Genomic DNA, 18,716 nt, shown 5'->3' with positions numbered 1-18,716 from the left:
ATTATTGAGGTCTTCTTAATTGTGTTGTTTAATTACAAGCCTTGTTTGTTTTTCAAATACATAGAGTTACTGTTCCATCTGGTGTTTTCAGGTTTTGTTATAATAAAAGTCAAATAGATTCTCACACTCACGAGTAAGGGTTTTCCAGATGATATATAAATTCTTCGAATGCATCCATAATTAAATAAATAATAATAATAATAATAATAAAACTAGGATTAATCCTAGTTGCTGCCGGGAATCTAAGTTGTATTGTTGTCAACTAGGGCAACTCACACGTACGCACAAGTCAGTGACCAAAAGGAATTATGATATGAAGTGGGCTGGACTTCACAAATCTAAACGGTGTTTAAAACCTACCCAAATATCCTGTATATATAGGCAGTCGTGGTTTTTCTACTATTCGCTATATTCTATGTTTTTGAGTTGTTGTGTGTATACGATCACTTGCGATGGAAGTAACTCACTCACTCAATCGCTTCTACTTTCACGTCACTCCCCTTGATGCACAACTCAACGAATATCACAAAGAACCTTCACCGGTTCAACTTTTTATCAAGTTTGACTACTACGTCAAACACAAATACTTCAATGTCTCACAAGATCATAGAACCCGAACCCTCATTCACCGATCGGAAGAGAGAACTGAAGCGGTGCACCAATCTGATTTGTGCCAGTTAGATCAGAGCCACATGAACAACGACTCGTATAAGAACTGTCTTTTTTACATTCTTTCTGAACTTGGAATCGACGAAAATAATCACAGTGCAATAGTCAATGAGATTACAGACTGGGGTCGCATAATTGACAAGTTAGAGTACAACAAGGATCGAAAAATACTGAGCTTGTGGGTTTATATTGCGAGTGAGCATATAACCTTCCGCTGCGAAAGGTGTTTGATGGAAAGAGAGTCATTGATTAAAAAGAAGCTAAAGAGAGTTAGAGTGGTAAAAGATAATGAGATAGAATGTGATGATGATAATGCGGGCGACGATGAGGAGGACTGTGAAGAAAGAAACAGCCGATGTACAGTTCGCGAGAGTGAGATTTGCAGTATTTGTATGGAAGAGTTTGCAGTGTTAGATGATGTCTTTTGCACGCCTTGTTGGCATATGTTTCATGACAAATGCATAGTACGATGGCTGGGAGAGAAGCTCCATTGCCCTCTTTGCCGCTTCCAGATGCCTATTGAACATAGAGACTGCAGGGGGCAAAACTAGACCCTAATTAGGATGAACCGAAGATCATGATTATTTGTTAGGGTATAGGGGTATATGAACCTTTGTCCATCAGAAAAATGGGTGCTCCAATTTTCAAACTGATGGATCACTAAGGTACGTACGCAAACTATATCAGTTGGTATATATATAGACTAACTTCCGCCTTTTTTTTTGTTTTTTGTCAAATACCCCCAAAATTTCATAAGTGGGAAATAGGTAGGTGATTTGACAAAAATTATATACCTGACATTGGTGGAAAACATACGGAAATTAGCATAGGTAACAAATGTATGTGATCTTCAATAGTTTGGATATACCTTATTGTCAATTTGAAAGTTTTGACACCAATTCATTCAATAGATCAAAGTTGATGTATCATTTGTTACGGTAACTATCAATTTTTTTTGTTTTGTTTTGTTTGTTGAGATATTGATCTGGTCTGTTCATTAAAGATCATGTAGCCATGATTTGCTATGTAATTTTACACTTTATTCTTCATGAAATTAGTTGGAGGTTTGGTCTCATTGTTCTTCAGGACCGTACTCAGAGTTTAAATGTACTTAGTAATTCCGTGTCCTTTGTTGAAGCTAGTATCGTGATTAGTTTTTGTCGCGCGTCCTTTAAATTGCTGCTATCACTCTTTGTAATCTAAGTTTGATCGATTTATAATGTAATATATAGCAATTCAGCTAGCATATGATCGGTAACTTAACTGTTAGTTTATAATTAACTTATGCCTCCCGATCGAAAGTTTCAAGTCAGCCACACTGCCAATGGTGTAGATCACTAAGATGCTCGATCTACCTCAAAATTCTGCCATATCATATCCATCGATCAATGGTTGTTTTATATATGCATGCAAACAAATTTAAACCACACCAACTTCTGAAATTGAGAGGTCTGGTTCGTTAAGGACTCGTGAACAGCATCAGAGGACCTAGGTCGACCTACCCTAGACGAAGGAGAAAAGTGGCAGGCAGAGGCAGCATATATACTCGACCACTGGCTACTGCCTTCAAGGGGATCATCCTATAAAATAAGAAAAGTATTGTTCGCCGGCCATTTCGATCGATAGTACGTTAATGATCACCCATGGATCAAAATGGTTTCCATGAGATCCGTCCCAACGGCATATCAATAGGAAACCTAGGGTTTGTAGAATTTCTTTGTGGGACGTCTTCACAAGGAGAACCCTAGCTAAGTACGGTTTCCTGAAGATGAGCTAGCTGAGACGGCCAGTTTCTTTGGTTAATGTAGGGTATTGGTAAAGTAGGAGCAGGACTCTATGGAACATGGATACGTGACGAATAGTACATCTTTAATTGTAGGATCTGCAAAAGTTATGACATGAAGCTGGAAAATTGAAGATTTTTAAATCTTGGATTTGGGCTTTATTTTGTAATTGTTTCCAATTTAAGTTTTTCAAGATCTGATCTCAGAATACTGTACCAAGAATCTACTATCGCACAATTCAGACTTTTACTATAAATGGCACGCACAAGAATAATTTAGATAGGTAAATCAATTTGCTTGAGCATAATATGGAAAGTCAATTCTCAGTAGAAAATATAATCCAAGGTTTTTCATCCCACCCAATCCGCCACCTGTACCCCCAGAAAAGAAAGAAGTTTATAAAGTTTCCTTAGCCAAAATAGTTATTTATTACCGTTTTAAGAAAAAAGAATACATCGATTACCGCAAAATGTTGAATATATTTCGGTTCATTTGGCTAAGCAAATTTTAGTCAAAATAGTTAAAAAGTCATTTTAGCTAACCAATTTTAAAATACAATTGCATCAGTTCTCTTTATTTTAATTAGTTTTGAATTTACATTATATTTTGAATAAATAAAAAGGGAAATGAAAGAAAAGGTCACTTTAGAGAGTAAAATGATAAAAAGGTCACCTAGTTCCCACTTGATAAAAATGTCCATTGTGAATTGCTAGTAATATTAATTTAGTCCTTATAAATAATAAGTTGATGTTAAAAAATGTCAATTTTTAATTTTTTTTATTCCGATTCTGCCCTGAGAACCAAATACACGTTTGGAAAGAGAATCTTCATATCTAATTCCTCCTCATCCTTCATCTCTTTCCTCTATGTTAATCTCGCTGCATTATCTATTCACTTTCCTCAAGTTGAACCAGAGGTCAGAGATAAAATTCCTCAGAGAAAAAAATTCACGGTCTTTTTCTCTCTCACTCCCGAGATCTCGAACAATTTTGATCGGTTTCTTTGGCCGTGATCCACCGAAACACGTCGCCGTCGGCGAGAATGGAAGGACTCTAATGTCTCCGGCGACGATGCCTTCGCCGCGATCTGCAACAAGTATGACCGATACTAGGGGTGGGTTCGGTTCCGATCGGTTTGGTTTTAGGCCGAAACCGAAAACCGAACCGAATTGTCGGTTCGGTTCGGTTCGGTTTGTGTATTTTTCGGTTCGGTTCGGTTCGGTTCGGTGTGTGTATTTTTTTGGTTCGGTTCGGTTCGGTTTTTTTTCGGTTTTCTTTTTCAATAAAACATTTTTTTTTTGTTTTTTGGCAAGACAATAATCTTGCTTCGTAGTTCATAATCAAATTTCAAAGCTTCATTATATGAAATGGTTGGCTTTGGTTCTTGTTTCGAATTCGATCAATTAGGTCAAACTTAGTTACTCTTATAAACCTATATTTATATATCAGACACTCCAAAGAGAAACTTCTATAAATTCAAAGAAAATAAAAAAACCGACCGTTGGATGCGATTATTACAATAAATTATGCGTGTGGTTAAAAATTTAGCAAATTTCACAATAGTTTCGAACCCGATCGGATTGGTCAACCGTAGTCACTTGTATGTTTTCTTGGTTGACCAATGAAGTGACGACCGCGAAACGTGCTTATTTTTTTACATCATGTTTGTAAATATTTCATTGATGGATGTGCGTTGACATAAGATAAAAATTTCAATTTTAATTACCAATACATTGGCCTATACCAATTTGTCTCCTAAAGTAGTATGACTTATATATTGTATTTAAATTATTGAGGTTCACTCTAAAGCAACCATGAAGAGAAAAATGAATTTGGAGAAACCAACCACTCGATGGAGAGATTGTAATGTTTTATGGTGGTTGTAAAAAATCTGGCCAATTTGGTTCTCGTTTCGAATTCGATCAACTAGGTCAAACTTAGTTACTCTTATAAACCTATATTTATATATCATACACTCCAAAGAGAAACCTTTATAAATTCAAAGAAAATAAAAAAACTGACCGTTGGATGCGATGATTACAATAAATTATGCGTGTGGTAAAAAATTTAGCAAATTTCACAATAGTTTCGAACCTGATCGGATTGGTAAACCGTGGTCATAAAATTTCACAATATTTTGGTTCGGTTCGGTTCGGTTCGGTTTAGGTTCGGTTCGGTTTTCACCTAGCCGAAACCGAAAACCGAACCGAACATAATCGGTTCGGTTCGGTTTTTTTGTTTCGGTTCGGTTTTTTTCTACTACAGTTCGGTTTTCGGTGCGGTTTTTTTCGGTTTTCGGTTTCGTTTGGCCACCCCGACGTCGACAAGTAGAAGGACTCTAACATTTTTGGCGACGATGCCTTCGCTCGCCTCTACTCCACCGTCGAGGTCCGACATTGAAGCTACTCTTCAGGTTCAGTCTCTTTCTCAGTTTCTTTCAGATTCAAACTGTGTGTTTCGGAGCGATGAAATCTCTTTAAGAGTTCAGAATTTCGAATCTCTTTGAAATTGACTAGAATTTTAGTTATGATTTGGTCCTATTTTTCAAATAGAGACTGAATTTTGAGTAATTTTGATATGGAGAAAGCAGAGCTTGCTTCAAAAGAGAAAAGCACGGCATCTGCAGTTGCTCTGAATTCCGAGATTCGCCGGACCAAGGCTCGATTGCTTGAAGAGGTTCCCAAGTTGCAGAGATTGGCTGTAAAGAAGGTTGGCCTCTACTGTTTGAATCAATTCTATTATCATGCTTCTTTGTAATTGTGCATTTCATAAAATTGTTTGAGAAATTGATGTTTAGTGTGCTACATTCTACTCACTGAAAATTGAAAAATGATTGCACCTCGGATACGGTATTTTAGTACTCGAAGTAATTGAAGTGGAAGAACATGTGTAGTTGAGTTGTCAATTTTGCTGTTTAGTATAGAATTCCTGATTGCTTAGGGTTAAACCAATATTGCTCGGGCAAATCTATTTTGATGTGATAAGGATATAGAAACCAGACGGGATGAGTAAGGTAGGCATTGCATATATTTCCTTCCATTTTAAAGCAAGTTGAACTTCTTGAACTTGTTAGAATTGTGTTATTCAAAATTATCTGGGTTCTTATGAGTAAAGCTTTTGTTTGATGTTAAAACAAAACAGTTCTAGGGGCTGTGTTATGCTAGAGCTGATTCTTCTGCCTCTTCTAATTTTACCTATTGTGTGCAGGAAGAATTCTCAAGCTATTATGATGATTTCATTGACAAATTTGAAAACTTACATGTGAGTAAACCATTTTGATTACTCGAACGAAAACTCTAGGCTCACATGCCTATGAAGGTACACCATTCTCTCTCAGTTTTGGCACTGTGTGTAATTTTGTGCTCAAATTGTTCCAAAATTTTATCAGATTGTGACAGAATTATTATACTAGATTCTGGGTGGGTTAAAGACATGATCTTTGACTTTAACCAACATACAGTTTATTAAAGAAATAATTAATATGTAATAAGAGCGCCTCTTATTCAAGTTATTCAAAATATCAGTATCACTTGTCTTTTAACTTTTAACTGTTGTAGTCCTCCTGAATATCTACCTATCACTTTCTGGGCTTATGTTATTCAATAGAGTTAATTAGATGGTGGTTGTCAGAGCTGAACATGCTTCCAGTTGTTTAGTGTATTTATTTTTTGTTCGTTGAATAGTTATTACACCATCATGATTGTCGAATGAGTTGGTTGAAGGCTTGTTTACAAAAAAAGACAAAGCTGGAAGAAACCACAGTTTTGCTGGAAAAAAAAAAAAAAAAACCTATGTAAAATTGAATTGATTGACAACAAGGTCAATCAGTTTCCCCTCTTGCATATGTTTTTACATTCAGTACTAAAAATGATGCCTCTTGGAAACGATCTTGTAAATTGAAATGTAAGGGCCTTCTTCTATGGATTTTTGTATCATTCTTTACTTCCCATTCAGTTTTGAGCATTTCTATGTGCTGAGATTAAGATTGGTGTAGTTTGGTTGGAATGAAGTTGGAAGCAAGCATATTTATCATTTATGGTTTATTTGGAACAGGAGAGATGCAAGTTACAGCTGGTCATACACGACTTATGCTGCTTTATGACTCCCGTAATGATGACGGGATTAAGAGTTTTTTCCAAGAGGTTCATGAGCTTTATATCAAGATTCTTCTTAATCCGACCTACTTGCTTGGTTCACGAATAACATCGTCACATTTTGATACCAAAGTTCGTGCCCTTGCACGAAAATATCTGTAGGGCTCATGCATCTTGCATGGGGGACAGCCTCTTGATTTTGTTTCAGAATGAGGTTGAAGTTTCCAAATACAGGGTATTCAAAAGTGTTTTCCCGCATATTTGTCCTTAGTATTTTTCCTCATGATTGTCACTTGTAAACTATTGACGTTATAAAGATCTATAGATCTCCATATTTAGGTACTTGTGTATTATACTATTATATACCTCTTATGTATTGTGTTCATACATATATCCCACAGATTGATGATTATTTTTGAGGTTGTGCTACATATATTTGTTATACACAATAACGTTATAAAGAAAAAAAAAATCTTGTCTTTGGCAGATAAAGCAGCATTTTGATTTGAAGCATTAGCATCAAGTTTAAGATATATGATTTCTGTTTTTGTGAACCAAAAACTGATCATAATGGATTTTGTTTTTGTCAGTGACTTAGTCAGTGACATGCAATATGACATGGTCAATGACTTTGCAAGTAACTTGCCAATTTCAGTGACATGGCCAGTGACTTGATCAACATTGGACATAGCCAGTGGCCAGGTCAGTGACTCGGCAATTTCAATGACATGACCAGTAACTTGTCTACTGACTTGTGATCAACATTGGACATGGCCAGTGACTTAGCCAGTAACATGCAATATAACAGTGACTTTGCTAGTGACATGTGATTGACAGTGACTTGAGATTAATAGTGACCTACTGTTAGTGAAGTCACTGGCCAAGTCACTGTTAACCTCAAGTCACTGACCATGTCATTGTGAATCCATGGCCAAGTTAATGTTAACCGTAAGTTACTGGCAAAGTCATTGGCCATGTCACTGACCAAGTAACTGTCAGTAGCCAAGTCACAAGTTAATAGCCAAGTCACTGTTAATCACATATCACTAACTAAGTAACTGACCATGTCACTGACCAAGTAACTGTCAGTAGTCAAGTCACAAGTTAATAGCCAAGTCACTGTTAATCACATGTCACTAACTAAGTAACTGACCATGTCACTAACCAAGTAACTGTCAGTAGCCAAGTCACAAGTTAATATAGCCAAGTCACTGTTAATCACATGTCACTAACTAAGTAACTGACCATGTCACTAACCAAGTAACTGTCAATAGCCAATGACTTAACTGGCCAGTGACTTAATCAATGATGTGTATAACAGTTAATAAAAAAATAGTCTATAAACAATATTTGTAATTTCACATTACATTGACTGAAAAATTCTAAGTAATGTACATGCAACTTTCTCATCCCAACATGACATTCTTACATGACATTCTTTCTTGTTACACAAAGCCACGAGGACAATTAAATACTCCCATCGTCTGAAAATTGGAACTAACAGGCATACCAGTTGCCTTCTTCACATTCCCAATGTGAATAATCCTACCGGCTCTCAGGGAATTTAGTCTCATAGGTCTGAGGCAACTGCATGAATAAGTAATTTTTATCAAAGACAATATGGAGCAATATCAACAGTCTACCAACAGCCGTGATGACATGTAAGCCCAACCAAAACAATTAAAAATACAACAATTAGAAAAGACAAACCTTGATCCACTGCCACTGCGATCCAGTTTGTGCATAAGAATTGCTCATGACCGGGCATTCAATGACTGTAATATTATTAGCAGATTAAGTCAGTTTCATTGCAGATCAACCAAAAAAATAATACAGTGCAAAAACTTAGTTCACTGTTTTAGTACAGCCATATCTTTATACTACAAACCAGTACCCTTTGGATTTGCAATGCTGATGTCTGCACTACCTGAAGATATCATGCACTTCCTACTAGTTAAAGTAACGGGGTCAACCAAAAAAGTTATTCAGGAAGGGCTAAGTGGTGGGATTATGAAACTAGTAAAACCATCTCCTTTCACTCCAAACCAATGTCTTTTAACAGATAATGTACTCCTTACTAGTTAAACCAAAGAGGAAGGGGATGAGCGACAAGCCCAGTAAATAGGTTACAAGAATGCATGCTGTGCTATATTCTCTATCACAACTTTCATTAATTACTTACATGCAAACAAAATCATAACTGACCAATCTTTATATATCATGATTAAAAGTTGACACCAATCTAAACTAAACTTTTCACCTTTTATATTTGGATGATAAACTCTAATCATTTATAAAAAGGAAATTTATCTTCTTCAGTAGATTAAAAAAAGATGACGACCCACATAAAAGTACTAAGCAGATTGAACCAATGAAGTAACATAATATTGTTTCCTTATCAAAAATGAAGCAGAGGTACCAGTAGCAACAAACATAATGACATCTTAAAAGCAATATAGCAGCAGCGTTTACTATTATGAAACCGAAAATCAATTTCTAACCCCATATACTCCTTGAGCCAGTAACCAAGATTAACAGTACTGGTAGTCCAGAAGATATATAAACGTCAAAGCAAATTGAAGATTTGTTCGCATATGATCAATACTACTACTTCAATCTATTATGGGAAACACAATCTCCAAATTCTCAGGCAATAAAGCAAGTAATCTACCAAACAGAAGCACATAGATACATTCTAGCATGTGAAAATTGATTAATAATATTGAAACACTAAAAAATCAGAACTCACAGTGACGAGGGAGATGGATCACGGCGACGACGAGGATTCTGAAGCTGTTGCTGGTGCGCGAGGTTGCCGTGTACAAAACCCCGCCGCGGTCGACATCCGGCAGGTATAATTGCGGCATGTGGCTCAAGTCTGACAAGATCTGGACGAGTCGGCTCCGGGTAGTGTCGTGCAAGGACCAGCGCGAGATCCGACCAGAGGATTCAAACTCCAACGACCTCCGTCGAGACCGTGCTCGACTCGTCGCGCTTCTTCGTCCTTAAGATCGAGGACGGCACCGGCAAGCACGCCTTCATCGGCCTCCAGTTCGTTGAGCGCAACGAGTCGTTCTATTTCAATGTTGCGCTCTCCGATCATGACGAGTACGTCAAGAGATGAAGAGGAGTCGCATGACGCTGCATCGACCTAAACAATCTGCAGCAATCCCATTATCGGCGAGTCAGCACCGCTTCAAGAACTCGTACACCGATCCTAACGACGCGCCATTCACACTCTTTCGAGGTATGTGTCCGTGTGAAGAAGAAGAAGAAGATAGAGAGAGAGAGAGAGAGAGAGAGATAGAGAGAGAGAGAGAGAGAGGTTTAGACGGACTTGAGGGGGAGAGAGAGTTGTCAATGGCAGTTTTGTTATTAAATGTAACTCTAGTGGTAGGTTGTGAAGAGGTGACCTTAATTATCATGAGGACATTTGTGTATCCTGAATTATAATAAGACATTTTAAAATGACCTCTTTTATCATTGGCCCTAAATAAAAAATAGTTTAAATTTATTTATAAATTACATATTACAACTTAAAAGGATTGTTTAATAAAGTTCATTTTCAATAAAAAAAAAAAAACTTAAAAGGAATGTTTTATTAACAAAAACAATAGAGAGTCTTCTCGTTCTCTCTATATTTTATAGCGAGATAGCTAAAAGTTAAAATAGAGAATCATTTGGGAGTCTAGTGCAGCTGCTAAAATTTATAAAAAGCTAAATACGCTCTCCAAAATAGTTAAGCAACCAAAATAGAGAGTCTACTTAAGATGCTCTTAGTAGCTGCGTATGACTTTAGAATGTGGATAAAGGACATTTAGAAGTAATTAAGTAGTTAGTAGTATGTAAGAAGTATCAAGGTAGTTGCAGGAGATGTGATTTTTTTTGGCTTTTAAATATTTAGGGCCGGTTAGTATGAAATTTTTTATTTTTTTTATACAAAAATTAGTAAATAGTTACGAGACTCGAATTTAAAATCTTATATATAGAAATAAGTGACTTATGCAACTAAACCAAACAGTTGTGTTTTTGGCGGTCGAATTCAAAATGTCAATTAAACTTTGTGCATAAATTTATTTATATTAATTTAATTAATAAAATCAAAGAAAAATGTTAGAGATCGTCCCTAGTTTAATTGGGAATGAGAATACCTAGCACTCTGCTAGGGTTGGGAGAGCGTCATTCTTGGCCTCTCTACACCTTTCTCCATCATCGATGGACTACTTTTGCGGTACCGATTTTGGTATCGGCTCCTTTGTGCATAGCTTATGCCGTTCCCAAACCTGGGCGCTTGTATGTGTTGATTCCTTATGTTCAGTTTCAATTGAGCCTTGGCCATCATCTGCTTCAACCTAATCTTGGCATTTCTGCTCCATGGGGGGGGGGGGGGGGGGGGGGAAGGGGAGGGTGGACGTGGATGTGCCACCTAGCTAGGTACGGACGGTTTCGACTGTTTACCAACTTCGATCGAGTCGGGCGCGGTTGAAATCGGGTTGCATAGAAGGACCTGGCTTGGTGGCGACGTGGTTGGGTGAGAGATTCATGAGAGGTCGTTGCCGGTCCATGATTACGAGTGATGGGAAGATGTCAGATCGGTGGTTGGGTTCGGGATTTGCCATTGATGCATGAGTGATCAGAGGGATTTGGGTTTGGCGGAGCATTAACCCGATTTCGATTCTGACCCCCGTCAAGATTGGTGGCATAGGTGGTGGTGCCCAGACTCGAGTGAACGGAGCATGGGTTTTTCTGGTGAAGGAAGGCGACGCTTTGGCTGGGGTCAAGGTTAGGGCAAATCTGGGTGCCCAGAGAGAATTCGGGTGCCCAAATGTGGACCTGGGCCTCTTTCGGTTTGGACTACCTACGGTGGGTCTTTGCTTGGGCCTTGTCTTATGTTTGGATTCGCATTTGGGGGATCCAGGAGATTTTTCATGGGCTCATTTTTCGGCTGCACTTTGAAATTGGAATTTTAGCTACTTAGGTAGAAGATTGCTCTCTACTCAACGTACTATTTTGCGTGGAGTAGGCAAGGTTGATCACACTACCGCCAGTTACCTTGATAGAAAGTTACCCTCTATTCGACGGATATCTTTGCGTGGAAGTATGGTTGACCATACTATTGGTACTGTTTTACATAGTCTGGGCTCTGCCCGGTGCTTCATCAAATGCTTTATAGCATTCCTCAATATTCTTGTTAGGTTTTATTTTCGATGCCTTGTTGCATCTAGTATTGTTTTTATTATGTTTCAATTTGATGTAGTTACTACATCTATAAGTTGTAATATTTCTTATTATTATTAATAAAATTCTCGACTATTACCCTCATTCCACTTCTTGGACCTAGCCCAAGCTATTGTTTCCTTTAATTTTAATTTTACTGTTTTAATTAGTTTGCCTAGTTGTTTTGCGCATTTTGCAAGCAATAAATCCCTACATTTATTGTGTAGGACTAGTCGGGATTTTTGCCTGTGTATGCACTCAAAGTGCCTTGTCTGCTCTAGGTAGGAGGCGAGTTCATTGCTTCGTTAAATGGTCGCTGCCTCCTAATGGTAGGGTGAGACTAAGTGTCGTCGGATTTATCTTCCGGCAGCAACATAGTAGGAAAGCTGTGCGTATGGTAATTATGCTACGTTGTAATCGGGTTACATATCGAGTTATGTTTCCATTATGTCACCGCTATGTTAAAGCAAATAGAGTCGCCAATAAAGAGCGCTCTTTGCTAGTTGGTGCCTAGTTGAATACAATTATTTGGTAGAGAAGCATGATAGTATTTCAGGACGTTTTCTAGATGATTATTGTAATAAGGGATTTAGGCTCAATGTCCCCCCTTGTATTCGACAGTTTCATTAATTAAGGCTTGAGGGCAGCCGCACCAACCCTTTATTAAAAAATAAAATTTGGGAGGGGAGGGGGGGACCGAACCAAACCCAACTAATAACAAACAAGGAAGAGACAACTAACAACTAACATAGTACGAAATTCTTACACTTGAGAATTTACTTTTACATATAAGCTTTTAATTGATGTCAATTATTTTTATTTGGGACTTTATGATTACGATATGGTAACTCATCTATATTTTGTTAATTTTAAGCTATCCTAACCGGATTCCGTAAGTTCATTTAGAACCTCATAATTTAACAGTTCTGATCGAAATCGAACAAACAAGCACTCAAGCAGAGGTAAGGCGTACCATAAATTGTTATTCCACAGTTAGAAAAAAATGCAAAAGAAAAATGGAAAATGGAAAATGGAAAATGTCTTTTCTATCTTTTGTATGATATAAATGGAAAACCTTTATTCTGTTCAAAAAACAATGTACCTCTTGCACTCCTTCTATGTTAGGCTGTTAGCGCATGGGTGACTGTCTGGACCTACTTTTGGAGTGCAGCCATATATATATATAATTTCTTTTTGTTTATAAACCGATCTATTCCACGAACTTAAACATATAAACAAGAGAGCCGGGCTTCCCCTCTATATATCCTTTATCATCATATCGATGTCAAAACCTTTTCATTCACTACTACTGGATCACTCATTGTATCTCTTCTGTTGTGGAACCTTTCATGCACAATATGACAATAAGCTAGCCGGAGACAAACCCATTTAGTCCTGACTTTTGGTATGAATCCCTTATGGTTTTCAATATTTCAGGGCTGATATATATATATATATATATATATTAGCTAGTTTTGTTAATTTTTCATGTTTGCTGTATGGGTTACACTCAATCGTTTAACTTTATGACAAATAGAGGACCAGGTAAAGACCCTAATATTTGGATTTCACGTTGGAGTCTAGGGCTCTAGGCTATGTTTACAAATTTAGGCTAACTAGTTTTGTTTTCATATTTTCATGGGTACGTAAAAATTGAATCCACAGTAACACTATCCCCTTAACATGTGTTTCGCACATGTCAATTGGTTTTTATTTTTATTTTTTAAAATTTAATTTTTTTTTAGCAATTTCTCTCCTAATTTTGGGGAAGCTTCTCCTTTTTTCATGGGAGGAATTGCAATTTTTTCAAATATATACCTATTGACTATCTTATTCTCATACAGAAATAATTTATTTATTAATATTTATATTATGTGAGGGCATATACGGTAGTTTAAAAATTTAACGATTCTCTCAATAATTGACTTAATTCACAGTAACATGTCTAATTTTTTTTTTAAATAGGATTTGTCCTTTTTGAAATTATCTTGGCTGCAAGCCACGAATATTGGATTTTTTTTTTATAAGAAAATCACAAATAACTTTCAAAACAATTATTTGTGGTTAATGCAAATTGCAAAATCAATTAAATAAAATAAAGAATTTCAAGATTAAAAAAAAAAATCAAATTTAATTGTTTTCAGGTGAGGCTCACTTATTTTTCTTGCCCTTTTTTCCTTAATTGATCCAGGTGGTGGGACTCTAAAGAAACATCTATAGGGATTTTGGCCACATAGGTTTCGTCAAATTAGAAGATTATTTCGAATCCATGCTACATACGGATTAGGATTAAAGACTCTGTCTCAGTTTCCCAGTGGCAGTCTAGCTAGCTATATATAAAGAACACTATTTGAGCTGTTCGTTCTTTTCCAGTTTGGGTACAATGGAAGGCTATAATCTTCTCATGACTATTTTCACCTACGAAATAAACACTTTTGACAAACCGGACCAGTATGTGGAGGACCCTTCACAACCTGTGCTCGCCGTTAAGTTTGACTACGCCGAGCATCATAGATATGGCATATACTCCCCACAATATGATACCCCAATCCATCATTCTATCAAGAAAGAAGATCCCCATGTAAGTCGATTCACTCTGGCCGAGTTCAAAAGCGACGAAGATGACGAGTGGAAGGAGCGTCTTTATTATGTACTGGACTCATTCAACGTCGCTGAGGAAGAGCAAGACGAAATCGTGGATAAGATCATTGAAGTGTTTAACAGAGAAATTGGAACATTGGGTTCCGACAATGATCCAAAAATACTGGCATTGAGTGTAGATATGAAGCTAACGCATTTCCTGGTGTGTCAGCGAGAATTAGTGGCGAGGGAACTGAGAAAGAGGATGCTCAAGAGGGTCAGAGTGGTGAAAGATGACGAGGTTGAGGAGGATCAATATCGAGAGGGCAGAAAGAGGCGTAAGATCGTAGGTGAGAGTGACAGCTGCACCATCTGTTTGGAGGAATTTGGTGCTGAAAACGACGATGTTCTCTGTATGCCGTGCTCGCATGTGTTTCACGGCAAGGAATGCATAGAGAAATGGCTGAGAGAAAATGACAATTGCCCGGTTTGCCGCTTCCAGCTACATGTTTGTTAGGAATCTTTTCAGTTGAGTTGTTTTACAACATAATCCTTTGCAAATCCGATTAGTATTACTGTTGGTTGAATAAGAATGAATTTACGTTATGTATTCCGAATAGTATTACTGTTGGTTTATAATAAGAATTTGCAAGATTTGATTGAGAATTTGCAAGATTTAATTTGTGAATCGATTGTGATATGAAAGTAATGTCATTTTAGCAATTATTGAGTGCTTCACTTTACAATTCAATTCTTTATGAATTAAATTCTCGAAACATCCAGGTAAATCCCATATTAATCATCGGTCATCTTTTTTTTTTGATCAAATAAGAACTTCATTAATAATGAACTGCTTACAACGAGTTATAGGCGACATCTCTAACCCAGAAATGGCCTCTAGACTTCACACTGGAACTCTATAATGACTGACTCTAAACTTGCACTACAACTGTATGACAAAGACAAACGCGCAGGAGCAGTGACCCCTTAACATCTTACCTCTTGTCCAGCCAGTAATAACTCTAAGACTCACTTGTGTCGACATTAAACTCACCAACCAGAGTCCTCCTGACCAGCATTTGATTGACCAAGTCAACACTCGTTGTGACCTAAACTCAATCAAATGGATTACCGGACATTCAGACCTGGCACTAAAAAAGCCAATACCATCACCTCCCTATTGTCAACACCATCCATCCACCACTGCTCCAAAACGCCATCGCCTCCGACCCGATCCCAGACAAGAAGGACCCACTAGAAGGCCAAGGATGATTGTCTATGCCAGACTTTTTCGCCACCGCTGCTGACCCAACTCCAGAACAGGAACGACCCCCAAGACTGCGAAATAGAAGATTGTCTCTGCCACACCTTTAGTAGTGTCTTATTACCAAAAAACCAAACCCTAAAACACTAGTGACAGCCAATCCCGCCACCATGGCAAACCCGATCTTATTGCCAACAAAACAACTTAAAAAACAACATTAAATAAAAAGATAACCAGGGCAGGGCCCAAAATTGAGCCCAAACCCCACATCCAGCCCAAGTAGGAGAGGGCCCAGCCCAGTTCCTGCACAGCCCCCCATCTTCGTCCCCCCATTCCTGACGTGCCACCACCTGCGACGAACATCCACCGTCAGCGCGCCCCGAAACCAGTTGTCTCGCACCATCGCCGACCATCCACCAACCCGGTCGCGCCACCGCTAGAAATCCACAGCCCACACCCCAATCCAGAAGTCCACCCAACCCAGATCGAGTCGTGGACTCGTAGCACCAACCCAGAATTGATCGACAATCCACCACCATCTCTGACCATCCAGGACTCGACCCGCCACAAATCCCATCTCCTTCGCCCTCTTCATCCCCAGACGTGCCGCCCAACCAACCCACAACTTCCACCTGTAAGTACTGAACCACCACCCCCCAGCAACTCTGATCTCCCCTACCACCAGCCATCAAACCCAACGATCAAGAACTAAGCCACCCCGATAAAAGGGACCACGCGCGATTACCCAGCAACAAGGCCCGTCCGACGACAACGTCCGTTGACGCGCCGCCGGACGGAGGTAAGAGAGTTTTTTTGAAAACCCTAGCAGAGAGTTTTGGTGTGATATGAGTTTTAATTGAATATGGACAAAATTAATCATCGGTCATCTTAATAACTCATTGGTTTTTTGGTTTAAAAGGAAATTGTCCAAAAGGATAAAAGTGGAGATTCTCTTCCCCATAAGTGTTTTCTTTTTTTATAGGACTCTCCCAAAACCTAAGGCGTAATCAAGGTAGGTGCTCGTCTGGTGGTGGCCCAACGCCTGTGCTGGCCTTGGTCACGTGGTGTCGGTGCTGCTGCCGGATGGGTGGTTTTTTTGCCTCCTAAGGCTTTGCTCGGGCTAGTTTGGGTCGACTTTGGCTAAAGGTTGACAGCGGTGGTTTGGCGGTTTTCGAGCTTGTTGCAGCACTGAGGTGGTGAGGTCGTGGCACATCATTTGAGGGACGGTGAAGGTGGCGTGGGATGGATCTAGATCTCTGATCCGTTTCTTTTCCAGGTGAAGGTGGAGGTGACTTCGGCATCAAAAGTTTGTTGGGATGCGGTGCGGTGGGGACTTGGGTCTCTTGCGCGCTTCTCGACGGCACGGGTGGCGAAGTCGAGGGGCGCTGGTGGTGTTCCTCACGGCGGCAGCTGTGGTCGTGGTGCTTCTGATGGATCGGCACAGTGAGGCCAAGCTTGAATCAGGGCTGGGCTGTAGTTTTGGGCCTTGGGCTGGGGCAACCCTTATGAGCCATTGGGTTGTGGCCCACTTCATTTAGTTTTGTTTTTTATTTCTAATAAATTTCTTACTTGTGTATATATGGAGCTATGCTCGTTAGTTAGTTACTTCCTTAATGAGCGCTAATGAGTGTAGTTTTTATCTAGTTTACTCGACCTATTTACTATGTAGTAGTTAGTAGTCTATAGGCTCTCTGTATGAGTATGGCACTCTCAAATGATTGGACCTAATCTATGTATCACTGTGCTACTACCACAGACTCTTTATCTACCCCATGATGGTAGAGGGATGATATATAGGCAATTTATGGCTTGAGTTATTAATATATCAATATGATATTCATTCAGAAAAAAAAAAAAAAAAATTTTCCTTTTTCTGGGTTTGCCAATAAGAAACGCCGACCCAGTTCCTCAACGAATAAGTAGAATGAAAGAATAAAACAAGTGTTCTTTTATTATACATTAGATGATGCGACCTCCATATTTTTCAGAACATTTTTCCCGATAAAGAAGAAAAGTGGTTACAGATAGTCAATATAACATTTACTGTGGGTTGAAATTTTTGTTGGAGTTAGAAAAATGTTTAAAGAAAAGATGTTTTTTTACCTCGCACATAGATGCATGTTGTAAAAGATATGCTTTTACGGCGCACATTTAACACATGTCGCAAAAAACTATAGCGCACCGGTCTTTGATGCTTGCTGTAAAAGTGATGTGTATTTAGTTTTTTTTTTTTTTTTTTTTTTTGACTTTGTCAAGGGGAACCCAAAGGCTTCCTGGGACCAAGATAAACCCCTTCGGCGCATGTGAAATGCTTCAACTGTGCATTGCAGCACAGTGCCTGGCCACTTTGACAGCTTCGGGGTTCGAACCTAGGTTGGGGAGCACACCCAACTAGGCAAGAACCATTAGGCCACTTACAGTGGTTATGTGCATTTAGTTTTTTACAGCTCACATTTGATGCACGCCATAAATATTACAACACATTTATAGCGCACGTTTATTGAACGCTGTAAAATTGATATGTATATACTTTTTTGCGGCACACAATTAATGCACGCCTTAAATGATATATAACATTTTCAATATCTATTTTATATTTGCACTGCCCGTTTTTTTTTTTTTTTTTTGACAAAATCTTGAATTTCCCACCTAATTTGATTCTTCTCACTTCATTCTTTATACTTTTTCTTAGTGTTTTTTAACTCTGGGATCAAATCCCTCTAATCTCTTCGCCACTTGCAAACCAGAAACAAAGTAACTCGAATTCTGTGGTCATTCTAAGCACCACAAATTCCTTCCCCAAGAATGGGTACGTAATTCCTTTCTCTCATTCTTTGTCTATCCCTCTCCCTTATTCACTTCAAATTCTTTTAGATCTGGAAGGAGCAGTGCTTCGATTTGACGGGGTAAGATTCTGGTGTACCAGGCCATGGGCAAACCCAGCCATGCCTTTCATGTGCCTCTTGTCACTAGTTCAGATCCATTGATGGCACATTTTTACAGCGGGCTAATTGTTCATTGATGGCACATTTTTGCATGCAGTAAAAGAGATATGTCATTTATGGCTTGGGCATTTACAACCTACTTTTGTGCGCTAAGCAGTAAATAC

The 18,716-nt window shown here is 38.5% G+C and overlaps 3 protein-coding genes across 3 annotated transcripts; all 3 read left to right on the top strand.

The window, feature by feature from the left end:
• The first annotated feature begins 452 nt into the window (after positions 1-452).
• Positions 453-1,220, top strand: LOC133737283 (uncharacterized). Its single transcript, XM_062164878.1, has one exon. It carries the CDS (start codon positions 453-455, stop codon positions 1,218-1,220), a length of 768 nt encoding a protein of 255 aa, XP_062020862.1.
• Positions 1,221-5,029: 3,809 nt separating this feature from the next.
• On the top strand, positions 5,030-6,708 carry LOC133737282 (uncharacterized). Its single transcript, XM_062164877.1, has 3 exons — positions 5,030-5,161; positions 5,660-5,713; positions 6,463-6,708. Exons 1-3 carry the CDS (start codon positions 5,030-5,032, stop codon positions 6,706-6,708), a joined length of 432 nt encoding a protein of 143 aa, XP_062020861.1.
• Positions 6,709-14,146: 7,438 nt separating this feature from the next.
• Positions 14,147-14,860, top strand: LOC133737280 (putative RING-H2 finger protein ATL21A). The gene has a single exon (XM_062164876.1). The coding sequence runs from the start codon at positions 14,147-14,149 to the stop codon at positions 14,858-14,860; it is 714 nt and encodes a 237-aa protein (XP_062020860.1).
• Positions 14,861-18,716: the final 3,856 nt, after the last annotated feature.

Source organism: Rosa rugosa, chromosome 3, assembly GCF_958449725.1.
Source record: "Rosa rugosa chromosome 3, drRosRugo1.1, whole genome shotgun sequence".
Lineage (NCBI taxonomy): Eukaryota > Viridiplantae > Streptophyta > Magnoliopsida > Rosales > Rosaceae > Rosa > Rosa rugosa.
Note: the sequence above shows the minus strand (reverse complement) of the source record. Positions and strands in the feature narration are given on the sequence as shown.